This window comes from Vidua chalybeata, chromosome 9 (assembly GCF_026979565.1).
Source record: "Vidua chalybeata isolate OUT-0048 chromosome 9, bVidCha1 merged haplotype, whole genome shotgun sequence".
Lineage (NCBI taxonomy): Eukaryota > Metazoa > Chordata > Aves > Passeriformes > Viduidae > Vidua > Vidua chalybeata.
In genome coordinates, this window is record NC_071538.1 from 4,348,850 (window position 1) to 4,362,058 (window position 13,209).

Consider the following 13,209-nt stretch of genomic DNA (forward strand, 5'->3'; position numbering starts at 1 on the left):
CTGCTCCATTCCTTTAATCAATTTAGTTGCCCATCTGTATGCATTCCCTAACTCCAGCACATCCTCCGGGGATGTGGAGAACAACTGCACACACCAGAAGGATGCAAATGTAGTAAGGCTTTACACAATGGCAGAGCTGCTAAATACTCCCTCTTTACTCTTTCCCTGCTGCTCTATCCTCAACACCAAAGCAAGCTTCCAGGCATGTTTCAGAAGCAATTTATTTCATAATTCTATTTGTTAGCTGTGAGTGTTCTCCAAGGTCATAGGCTTTACCATTAAAATAAAGCAACTGATTTATAATCTCACGGATTGGGAATTAAGATAAGCAGTGGAGAAACCAGAACCCTTGAGGATGTGCTTACTTTCTAGCAGCTCTTAGTGATGTTTCCATAAGATGTTGGTTGTCAACTTCTTAGGAGAAAGAAAGCAGTGATTTGGGAATGAGAGATATCTCTCTTCTATTTTCCCTAGAACAAAACCGTCAGATCCTTTCAATTTGATTTCTGCAAGTAATTCCTGTGGCATGTTTATAAAGCTCTTTCAAATATCCAGCAGTTCATATGTCCCCAAAAGATTCCTTATAGAAACTTGGTTAGTCTTGGTTGGTCAGAAATGTGGAGTTTAAAAATAGGCTGAGCAAAAAGGAGCAATTGCTTACTGTTTTTAACAAGTACATCTTTGAGGATCAAACACCACTGCTGGTCCAAAAGGTAATTTCACTGGAGGTTTCAATTATTTCCTATTATTTTATTGCATGTTGTTATTGTACTAATGAGGAATTCACTTGGACTGTGGAAATGTATCACCTGCAAAGCAGAATGTTTTCTTTCTGAGCTGGCTCTGTTGAGTCTTTTGACAAGGCAAAACAAAACTTAAATTCTCTGGTGAATTTTCATATAGATAAGTTCATGTATAAGCAAGAGCTTACATTGACACAAAGACTTCAAGCAGCAGGTGACAGGAATACCCAGGAGCCAGTTAAATGCAAATAAGGCTTGCATAATACTAAGTGTATTTAAAAGACTTGCAAGAAAAAGCATAAAAATAATAGTTGTTGTGCAAGTGGGCTGTTTGTCCTAATGCTGATTAGTCCAGGTGTAAGCAGAGCTTTGCAAATATTAGGAACAGTTTTATATGGTATATAATCCACTCGATTAGGTAGTTAGATTGTTCCTATTTTTATTTGTAAATCACTGGCGAAAAGCTGACTGGCAGAAAGTGAGAACACTGCCTGTTCCAGGACTGAGCACAGGTGATGGGAGGCCAAGGTGCAGGTGTGTATTGGTCTGTACTGGTAGTGGTTTATTTCTGCATTCTTTTTCTCCCTGCAGTGTCTTTGATGCTGTTTGAAGGTCACAGGTCTGACCATTCCATTGCTTAAGGCTTTTTATTTTTTTAATGATGTGTTAATTTCTATGGGCTTCTTTAAATACCAATTTGTTATGTCTACAGCATGTCTCTATTAAAAAAAAAAAAACCCAAACAATTAATACTAGAGAAGCAAACCCAACCCAAATGAGAGAGGTTCTATTCTGCTCTAATAACTTGGCTTTTTACCAGACATTGTAATGCATTATTTTTCTTTCTTCAGCAGAAGCTGAGGGTTTAAATTGAATCCAGGCAGATGAATCACTGCCATCGGTTTAGTTGTGCTTTACCTGAATCCACAGGGCAAAGAACAGGAGAGGAGAAGCAGTTCAATTAAGATTGTAGTACAAGTAAATTCGTTCTATTGTTATAGAGGCTTTGATTATAAAATTCTTCCACAGAATAGGGTGAGCTGACAAAACAAGACAGACCTGAATGGTGTTTTCATCCTGTGTGTATAACAAGTGATTTAGACTAATGTAGATCTGGGGAGTGGGGAGAGCAGCCTGGATGCTTAGGTGACTTCCTTCCTTCTCCCATTTTATTTAAATAGATGCCTGCGTGCTTGTTTAATTTCCCAGCCATAAGCATGTTCCTCCCTGCATTTTGGAGGCTCATGATTTTGCAGGCTCCACCTGATTAGCTTCTCTAGCAACCAGTTGTGAGCGGGGCCATCTCCTGCCACTCCTGGAAGAAGTTTGGGTGCCTGAGTTAAATGGTCAAGCTTCAAGCTGCTTCACTGAATTATTTTATAGCAACAGACTGCATATCAAGTCTTTTTTCTCTCCATAGTTTAAAAATAACTTGATGATATCTCCTTTACAAGGACTTGAAAATTCTGTTGGTGTTTAAATTTATCTTCCCTTGGAAACATTGTATTGTCTTCGACTTCTCAGCTCTGTTGAGCAGTGGAAAGCTCTTACTGTTTCAGCTATGGAGGCAGCCTGAAAAGCCCTTTCTCTTCTTGCAATTGGTTTAATGCTTTCTAATTGTAGAGAGGTACCTTAAATACCCCTACTCTCAGGATTTTGAATGTGAAATGAGTGTAAACTCAGTTTTCCCTGCTGCCATTAAGAACTTCCTCCCTGGTTCATAAACATTCTTAAGGGGAAAAAAAACCAAGTGATAGAGACAGCAGGGATTGAAATGAGTTAGTGAGTGGAAGAACTCCAAAAGAGGCCTCTCTAAACAGCAGATTGATTGCTTAGTCAGAAGACTTGGGGACAGCTGGTTACTGCTCATAGAAACCTTGTGACTGAGGGCAGATGCTGCCCCCACCCTTTCTGGGGAGGTGTCTCATTGAGGCTGATGCCCTCAAAGGAGACAGGTGTATGTGCACCTGCCCTGCCAGCAGTGCCATGGGCTGCAGGAAAGCAGAAGCTCCTGGGAAGTGGGATTATTTCTCCAGCTGCTGGATGTCTAGCAGATTTCTCTCAAGCCCTTCCAAGCTGTGAAGGTAGGAATGATGTTAGCTGTTTGTAACCTGCTGCCTGCCATTCTCTTAGATGTATTTCTCCTACAACCCCAGGCTTTTCTCATTTGCAGCTTAACTTTGTTATAAGTTGACTGCTTTTACTTCCAGCTTTATTGATATCTATCACAAACTTGCCCTGCAGGTCAAGAAAGAAGGTGCCTCTGTTTGCACAAGCAACCCTAAATGGAAGTCATAATTTGTGTTGCTTTTACAGTACTGATGATCTGATTTCAACCCCCTGTGATTACCCAGGGAATTTAGGTTGTTATTGTTGTGTTTTTGTTTTTTTTTCTTCACAAATACTGCTTTGCTCTGCATTAGCACTTTAAAAGTTCCTGAAGCTGTTGTACACTGGAGGAATCAATGGGCAGTCATGCTATGGAATGTTAAGCATGTTTCCAGGACAAGCTGTTGGCTTTGACCTTCGGGTACCATGCAGTGTAGATGGTGTGGTTGAACTGAAAAACCTCCAGAGCATGTGAACAAATATCCTGGCTCTGGGAGGGTAATTGTGCTACCATGGAAATGGAGATGTGGATGTTGTTGGGGGGTGGATTAGAGAACAATGCTTAGAATGCAACAATGCAAGAACTCCACACTGTTGGGGAGTGTGCCAGATCTGACCAGGGTGTTCTGAACTGGCTATTTGCAAACTGCAAATTGTGATTTTCAACTCTGCTGTACCAGGATGTTTAGGAGGTAAAATATCCTCCTTCTAAGTATGTGAGGTGTTTTATAGAGTTCTCAACCTGTGTTTTTGTTTCTCAGTATTGAGTTTGACCGAGACTGTGACTACTTTGCCATCGCTGGAGTGACAAAGAAGATTAAAGTCTATGAGTATGGTACAGTCATTCAGGATGCAGTGGATATTCACTACCCTGAGAATGAAATGACCTGTAATTCCAAAATCAGGTAGGCATTGATTTGTACTTGAACTCAGAGTGCCTTTTCCACTTGATTGTTTATGTGTAGCAATTGTTCTGCTTTCTTTATGGGAATTGGAGAGGAAAGGAGGAATGCAGGAGCTGATGGAGACTGGGTGGCACAGGCACTGTTACTTGTGTATGCTGGGTTCATCCAGGGTAGTAAAAAAGCCCACACACCTGGAGGAGAAAAGGCAATAGGGAAGTAAATTGCTATTGTGTTCCTTGCAAATGCTGTTGGATACTTGCTCAAAGTGGTGGATACATGCTCCAGGTAAAGTCATAGCTTGTCTCAAGGTAACCTCTGTACCCAGCTCTTCATAGCAGTTACTGATTCTTCATGCTCTCTCTGTTCATTGACTGGATCCTTTTAATTCTTCTGAGAGGTTGCTAGTTCTCAGGAAATGTTCCTCACTGGCTCCTTCTACCTTGAAATTTTTGTCTGCCTGAAGTACTGCTATGCTGGGCCTCATAATATAAAGCTGTTTAGAAAGGACCTTCCTTGATTTTTTTGCTTCTGTGCTATCATTAGTGTCAACCCTTTTTTTTATCCTTTTAGATGTATTAAACCAATGAAATGTAGACACCATGTTAGAACTTCAACTGACAGAATCCAGATAAATAACTTAAAAAATTCAAAATTCATCCTAATTCAAAATATCTGTTAAAGCTCAGAAGTAAATAATACAGGCAATCAAACCCATTCAGTATTATACAAGTCTCCAGCAGCTCTGTTGAAATAATTTGTTTTTATTTGGTACTCTACATTTTAAAAGCAGCAAAGCACCCACGAAAGTGCAAGTAATAAATTTATGTAATAGTCCAGCTTCCATGAAAACAAAATGTTGTGCAACAATTTTAAGAATGCTTGTGAGCCTATTTTAGAGCGTAAAAGTCACGCTTTGTTTTGTAGCTGACACGTTTCTAAATATAGATCAGTCATTCCTGTGTTGCTTGTGCTCATTATTCCCAGGAATTACATAACACTATTCTATGAAGGGAAAGATGTAAATGCAGCTGATGCTGGGACTAGATTTCATAGTGGGTAAAAGCATCCTGAAAGTGATTTGTATTGATATGCTGTACTGATTATGGAGCTTGTGTTTGGCTGGGCTGGTGAAATGTTCTGCGTTTTTACCTGAGTCATAGCCGAGTTTGCACCATTCAGCTTCATTTTTGTGGAGAGAAGAGCAGAATAATAGGAGAAGTATCTTGCAGTATATTAATACCTTTTGTCTTAATTAGAAGGGGAAAAGCAATGTGTGTTTGGTATTTCTTGGACAGCTTGAAAAGAAATTCCAAACTTGCTGTTTCAGTTTTGACAGGGGAGTTATCCTGATGCTCCTGCCAGTCATTAGGAAAGTTGTTAATTCTCCCTTCTCCCACAGCTGCCAGTGAGGAGAGTCACATTAGTGCCTTCTGTGGTGTTACTCATGTTGGCTTTCTGCTCCAGCCAAGATACTGCTTGCTTTCAAGATTTTTCTCATTCTCAAATTTCATGCATGTATATATTTTATGTATCTACGATAATGCTAAATGCACTGTCCTTTGACCCTCTGCCTCAGCAGAGGAGGATCGGGTCCTCTCTCATTTTCTTGCCCTAGTAGCTCTCATTCCTTTGAAGAAATAAATGGTGGGGTTTTTTTTCCCCCCATCAGCCTCCTCCAATTATATCAGGCTTCCTTTGGCATGTAGGTGCTTTTGGCTTTGACAAATAAAGTTGGTCTGTCAGTCAAACGCATCGTTGCTATATCCATTAGCTGTGCTGCCAGTCATCAGTGTCGGGGTTTGCTGGTGCAGCGTCAGGCAGCATAATTGCTTGCTTTTCTGAAGTGGCATAGCTTGAGGGAGAAGTTATAGATGAAGGCTGCAATTTCATTATGGAATATTGCAGTGTGCTAAAAATGTGCCCATATTGTAATAGAAAAATCTAAATAAGTGAAGCCTGCTCTTTTTACAAAGCCTCAGTTTAAAGCTGTTGATCTTAATTTGGGTGAAAGTGCAGCTTCTCCAGGAGACTTTACCTGTGAGTGCCCCTTCTGATATCAAAGACAAACATATTTCTGCTCTAGCAAATGGGTGGTATTTCTCTGCCCGGCAGAGATGCAGGGGTCTGTGTGCAGATGGGATTTGGTGACATGTCTCTCCTGGTTAAATTGATCCTGGTTAACCTTGTTCAGAGCAATGATGCCGGAACATAAATCATTAGCGATGATGTTGGTGACTCAGCTTTCAGAGGAGCAGAGGCTCTGATGGGCTCTTATAAAAGCAGACAGGTGACAGCATTTGTGAGGACTTCTGTCTGGCCAAGAGCAAGTCTGGCCCAGAGCAGCTGCGGGAAGGGAAGCCTGTGCCTGTGCCGGGGCTGGCGCCAGCCCAGCCCTGCTCTGCCGTGTGCCAGCTGGGTGCCTGCTGAAAGCTTGAGCTTCATGCCAGCAGTAATTGATTGTAGGCTTTCCTGGAGCAGAGCCCTGGTACCAGCTGTAGCTGAGTCTCTTCCTCTTTTCCAACCCCCTTTTTTACACCCACCTGCTTCTTAAATACATTCCTTTTTCATCATCTGCTAAGCCTTATTATCCCTATTTTTAAGAACGGGGAGGAAGTCGGTGTGTTGGGTTTCTGGTAAATGTGTATCGCATCCCCTGGGAACAACAGTGGCATAAGCTTCCAGGAAAAACACAAGATGACACATAAATCCTCATAAAAATCCCATTTACAGATTCATAGCTTCAGTACAAGAAACAAATCCTGGCATTGTGTAGTAGCTATAAACAGCATCCTGTGAGCTAATTATGACTTGCTGTGTCCCTAGCTATGGCAGGCACTAATCTGCAGCTCCCTCCCCCCGTGTAGGAGATGGGAAAGGACGAAGAGGAATGGCTAGCAGCAAGCCACAGCTCTGCTCTGATTTATTCAAGAGGCAGATTTGTTGTTTTGCCATAGGTCACAGGGGGAGAAAAATAAAGAGATCTAGCATTCAGGTAAAAAATTTGCTTTAGGCCTCGTTAATCTACAGCAGGTGATGTGTGAGTGTGGTTAGGTAAACATGCTTTGGAAATCCATGTTTAGTATTCTGCATGCTCACCACCGTGTGTTTGCAGCATCTGTACTTCAGTGATAGATGTTACCACAAACCTCCAAATCAGCTGCCTCTGTTTAGTCAATTGCAGTAAAAGCAAAGCATCAGTATTCTTGCATTTTTAGGAGGCTGCTAATATTTTACAGTTTTCATTTTTTAGTGTCAATAAATCAAATGTGTGATTGCTATATTCTAATAGCACTTCATGGGTGTATTGCTGTCAGCTTTGAAAATGGCAGCCACTTCTTGCTATTAAGTTTAAATTAAGCAAAAACTTGTCATATGGTCTTTTTTATTGTAGACGCTTTGCAATTTGGAATGGTATGAGCTGGTTGTGTTGGATGCCTGTATTTCCAGTGCAGAGGATGTTTGACACTAAACAGGTTATAAGGAAATATGCCTTCAACTTGCATTAATTCAAGTTTTTAGAATCAGTGATTCACTTTGCAAGAAGATGAAGTTTTTCTCCAGAAGTATTTGTCTTTAACCACACTAGAGGTTTTGTTTGAATTGATTAGGAAAAAAGGAGTTTATTTTAAAACATTCATCACACTAATGTAATTCCATAGGTCTCTGAAGTATTTGTTTCATGTTGTTATTCATGTGGATGTTCTTTGCAGAAGTAGATCATGCTCTTAAAAACATTTCAGTCCTAAAACTTCCAGTCATCATTTGGCTCATGGTGACAGACTGGGTCTGAAGCACTTGGTGCTCAGAAGCAGATCAGATTATAGGAGTTTGTGCCTTATTAAAAGCTTTAACTTTATTTAACTCTCACTGCCAGAGGAGTGGTTGACACTGGGTAGCTTGAGCCTGGATTTGAGACTTACCAGCCGTAAAAATACTGTCGCATGAAAGAAAGATCAGCATAACTGACAGTGCTAACTGAGCTGGACCACTTGTGTCTCTGCATAAAATGAAGGATGCACAGGGTCAGGGTTTCTGTGTAGCTGCATCAGATGCTGAGGTTAGGAGGGTTTTTCTGAGGTTGGTGATTAGCTTTCAACTACAATTTCTCCAGCATAACCCCCTAGGAAGGGATGCTATCACAACTTCTGATAAGATAAATCTCTGGGATGTAACTATTACTCTCTCTCTCTGGATTAAAGAACAAAGCAAAAACTGAAAAAAAAAATACAGCTACTGTACTTAAAATAAAAGATGGCATCACACAATGCCTTTTAGTCCAGTGAATTACACATTCTCTCAGCCCTTGGTAGTTATTTTTATGTCATATCTCAGAGCCTTTGTACTTCAGTTTCTCCTGGATGTGGCTGCAGATCATCTGAATGTTGTCTACAAAAGGTTATTTTTATGAACTTCTGGGGGTTTGATAGTTAATCTGAGGGCTTTGTAAGCTGCATTTTTGGTTCATGTCACCTTTGACTTTCCTTTGCCCTTCTCCAGCTTGCTCCCCCATGCCTGTTTTGAGTTTGTTACTCAATTCATTACCCATGATAACATCTCAAGGGAACCTGAAAAAAATAGATGTCTTTAAAGCTTCAGCAAAATTGCCCTTGTTGGGCATGGAAGAAAGATCAGTGCTTCCCCTTAAGGGGAGCATGGCAGTGAGTTCTCAGCCCTCTGCAGGTCCCAGGAAAGCCATATGGAAGAGAAACATATCCCAGATCCAGGACAGCCTTCTTCCTGGTGTGGATTGTCACAGGTGCCAGAGGATACAACCAAAGGACTTTCTACAGGTGCAGAGACTGATAGGACGTGGGGGCATGATTTTAAGCTGAAAGAGGAGAGGTTTAGATTACGTGTTAGGAAGCTGTCTGCTCAGAGCATGGTACAACTCAGGTTGTCAGAGAAGCTGTGGCTGCCCCTTCCCTGGAAGTGTCCAAAGTCAGGTTGGACAGGGCTTGGAGCAACCTAGGATGGTGGAAGGTGTCCCTGCCTATTGGCAGAGGAATGGAACCAGGGGATATTTAAGGTTTCTTTTACCCCAAACTATTCTATGATTTCTATGAAAGGACAGCCCTTGGTAAAAAACTACCTGGAAAGGGAGCTCCCCTCTACCTGATCTAACTCTAAATTGCATTCTACAAAGGTTATTTTGGAGAATTTAAGTTAGAAAGAAGCTCAGGTATTGCAACATTAAGGGAAAAGCTCTAGTTTCTGACTTTGTAAAGAGAGTTGGGTGGGGATGAAGGCAGAATTAAGGCAGAGAGCTGGAACAGAGTTGATTTTGTCTTACTATGATCCTTTAATCATATTATTTAAAAATGAAAGATTTATGGGGTGTGTGACTTAGAGGGTGTTAATTGAACCACTTAGTGGCTGCAAATCCCTAACCATTTTTCACCTGTCAGTTCCTGTTTTCCCCTCTAAGTCTACCTATAAATGCTTTCCAAATGAATGTTAACCCCTTGTTTAACACCATCAGGCTGCAGTGGGATCTTTGCAGCCTGTGCCAGATCTAATGAATGTGCTTTTGGGCACAGAAACCATGTTTTTCTCCATCTGTACCATCAGTGAAGTATTTTATATCTATCACATCTTGAACAGAACTGTTAAACTCTTGTCCTTTACATCTTTCTACCTACTTGGTAATTCTAAATTATCATTGTCTGAGGTGATTTCTTTTTTGACAAGATGTAGTTATGTGATTATCCTCTTCATATTTCAGCTGGAGCATTTATCCTCTAACCACCCAAAGTATCACCAGCGCATCAGCCTTCCTCTAGGACCCTTTTTACTTGCTCATGTTGTCTGATGTCCTCTCAAAGCCATCCAGATAGGAGATTGCCTTCTAAGATACACCTCTGGGTTGTATTCTTTCTGCTTGTACATGATGGTTTCACATACAGATTATTTCCTCTTTTGATTAAGCTCCTTGAAGCCCTGACTTGAGATAATCTGGTTGGGAGAACAGGTTTGAACTGATACAGATCTGCTGTGGTGTGGTATCTACCTCCCTGCCATTGCCTGGAGACTGCTCCCAGTCCACAGCTCAGTGTGGTGTAGCTCTACCTCTGAACTGCTTTTGCATCCATCAGGGACTGCTCCACCTGGAAACATGACTCCAGATGTCAGATGTGGTTATCTCTGGGCTGCTGCAACCTTCACCTCATGGTCCTGGTGGGCAGTGCCTGCCAGCTTCATTTGGAACTCAGGGAGTCACTTGAGCTTCTTGGAATAAGGCTTCTAGTAAATCATAGGCTGTCAAGACCTGCTTTTCTGTGTGGGTACCTAATGGAAGTAGAACTGAAATAATGATGGCTCCTTGATGGTGCATTTGTGGACAGCTCTCATGCCTACAAGGGATAGGGATACTTAATATTTTCTCATTAATGACATGTCATGGAAGAGGTGAAGCCAGGGAAATCATTATATGAGCTGTATCACTGCAGCCATCATCTTAGCAGCTGGTGGTTAAAAATGGTGACTTATACTGGGTAAATAAAATTTTAAGTTTCTGAATGTAAAGTTTAAAAACTAAGGAATGCTGTCAAGTTTCAGTGTAGTCAGGAGCAGAATGCCAATGCTGCTTACTGTTACTTAACTAATGGAAAAATAAATGTTTTACTACCATGAGAAAGGAAAAGGATTTTTCCTCTTCTGTGTGTAAATTAAGGAAAACACGATGCAAGTGTATAGTGGAACCAAGAATTTAGCAAGGTACAATACTCCTAAATCAGTAGCCATGTATCTACATCATATTTCCATGTGTAGCTGCCCTGATCAAAGCAGTACTAAGAAGTTACAGAATTGTGGACTTCTGGTTTATATTGTTGGTTAAAGCTTGGCCTCAAGGCTACTTTGATCTAGTTATCCGTGTCAGAGCTGCTCAAGGACCTGCATGAATGGGATCTGTCAGTTCAGCCTGTGCTGCGTACAGCACAGTTGATACCTACTGGCAAGTTTCTTTGCCAGATGGTCCAAAAATTGGTGCACAAGTATTACAAATTTTCTTACCTCTGTTGCATTTTTTGGGAGTCAGAGTGGAGGCATGGTGCCAGAATGCTGTGAGTGTGACTTGGCAGTGTTGCTGCTCTTGTTTTCTCTGCTGATCATTAGAGTTTGCCAGTGGAATCATCATTTAGTTTTGCACAGCCCCTCAATTCAGCTTGAAATAAAAACCTGTGTGATACATTTTCCAGTTCTTGATCAGAAACATTTCGTAAAGTATTCACAGCAAACAAACTGCTGTTTCGTCCTGGATATGAAGCCATTTTTTAGCATTTACGGAAAGCTGGAAGTAGTTTCTCTGAAGTCAAACTCTCATGTGCACATAGGTACATATATAGAATATTAGATGTGTGCTGCAGGAGAGGTTGATTTACTGTCCATGCATCTATGCATTTTACATATACAGCTGTTCTTAGGTAAGTAGTTATCTTTATGGTATAATAATAATTTGGGTATGGTAATAATAACAGTAGCATCTATTGCTAAGAGGTTAAGGAGTCAAACCTTGAGCTCTCTGAAAATTTGTGTGGTATTCAAATAGCAAAAAAATCACAGTATTTGAAATAATTGCATTTTTTAAAAACTCCAGACCCTAGCACTTTGTATCAAGGGGGAAATGTCTCTTCAGCAAATAAAGTTTGCTTTTAGTTGTGGGAGGAATAAGGGTTTTTCTATTTCTGATAGGTTTTGTATTTTTTTTTTCCCAAAATTGCACGCTTCAGTGGGGTAGTTTGATCAAGGTGCTGTGTGCTTTGCAAAGATACTCATTGCCTAATGTATTGCAAGAGTGATTTTTGTGTTGTGCACTGATTTACTGTAAGACTGACCAGGGCTTGCTCTTTTTAAGCTGTATCAGCTGGAGTAGTTACCACAAGAACCTGCTAGCCAGCAGTGACTATGAAGGCACCGTCATCCTTTGGGATGGATTCACAGGACAGAGATCCAAGGTCTACCAGGTAACACACAACCAACAAGGATCATTTCCTGTTGCATGCACTGTGCTGGGAGAGCAGCACTGGGTCTGAGGTTCCGCTCCTAGTCCAGCAAAAGGCTTTTCTGTTCCACAGGGTGAAATGGTATTCCTCCTGTTTGGTAAATGGCTCTCATGTGCATGGCTTTATTGAGCTGTAGTCCTCCAAGGGAGGCAGCTCTGTCTCCCTGTTACAGTTGTGAGGCAGTTGATGTTTTCTTGCTGCTGCTTTTGAGCAGGGAATGTGCACGGGGAGAAATCAGTTCCTGGAACTGATCGCCCTTCTTTAGAAGCCTTTGTCTCTCCATACCTGTTCCACTTCAGTCTTTGTCAAAAGCCTTTTGTAAAATTCTGCAGTGATTGCCAGCGCAGGTGCTCGTGAAGCAGAAGTGCAAAATGCAGCCCTGAGTGGTGAGGCTGGGAGAAGGGAGCACAAGGCAGAACAAGGCAGTTCCTTCCCCGCACAGTGCACTCAGCTCCACAGCAAGACCTGCGTCAGGAGAAGTTTCTGGCATTTTATTTCTGTGTGAAACTCAAACGTTGTTTTTCTATCTAATGGCTTCTGAGGAGCTTGTGATCAGAACAAGGAGGTTGGAAGAGGCTGGAAGTGCTGCAGGCTGTTGTGTAGGTAGCATAGTCCATTGAAACTGGTCAATAATAATGAATGGACTACAGACTCCTTGACAGTTCAACATAAGTTTCAGTTACTATTTAGGCCACTCTTTACCTTCTCATTGTTGTTTAGTCACTTTATAGTGCTTGTTCTTGCTAATCCTTTGCATATCTCAGTGAAAGAGAAATTATACTGGACAGGATAAATCTAGTCTGTTTTTCTCTCAAATAAGTTTTACATTTCTGTATGAGGCTGAATAATGAACCTAGAGATGACCAACTGTTGCTTATGTTAAAACAAACTAATTTTGCTTCCTATCAGATTACTTGAATTTATTTGGATTTGCATAGAGGCATTGACATCTGCTTTGCTTGTACTGAAACCCTTTAGTGACCTCATCCTTGTGAGCTTTTTGTCTTGTAAGCCTGTATGAAGGCTTTACACGAAGGGTTTGACTGAATTTCAGATTTTATTCAATCTAATGTTCTGCTTTCATGTGGGATGGATAGCATAGCAATTACAGCTCTTCTGTGTTTTGAGGAAGAGTGTGCAGTCTTTTAATAATATTTGAGTGGTAAAACAGAGGATTAGACACCAGGAGATTTACTTCATAGCTCAGCAGGAAGGTGAGGGTTTCCTGGACTTTCAGAGAGGAGGTGTTTGAAATGAGCAATGAGCATCTTGTCAGTATTGGGAGATACTTAAAAATTGCTTATTAATATTGAAAGATATAACTATGATCTAGGATAAGCAGCAACTCATGGTGGAACCACAGCTAGTCAAATAATGCTGTAAAACCAGGTTTTTAATGTGTATATCCTGAAATTTTTTTTCTTTCCAAGTAAAAATGCAATCAGTTTTAAT

The 13,209-nt window shown here is 41.0% G+C and overlaps 1 protein-coding gene across 4 annotated transcripts in view; it reads left to right on the forward strand.

Moving 5' to 3' along the window:
* COP1 (COP1 E3 ubiquitin ligase) overlaps positions 1-13,209 on the forward strand; it is a 125,450-nt gene that overhangs the window by 49,153 nt on the left and 63,088 nt on the right. For all 4 annotated transcript variants that reach the window (XM_053950679.1, XM_053950680.1, XM_053950681.1 and 1 more), the window contains 2 exons: positions 3,614-3,757; positions 11,610-11,718. In XM_053950679.1, the coding sequence (XP_053806654.1) occupies positions 3,614-3,757; positions 11,610-11,718 (253 nt within the window). The remainder of the gene's footprint in view (positions 1-3,613; positions 3,758-11,609; positions 11,719-13,209) is intronic.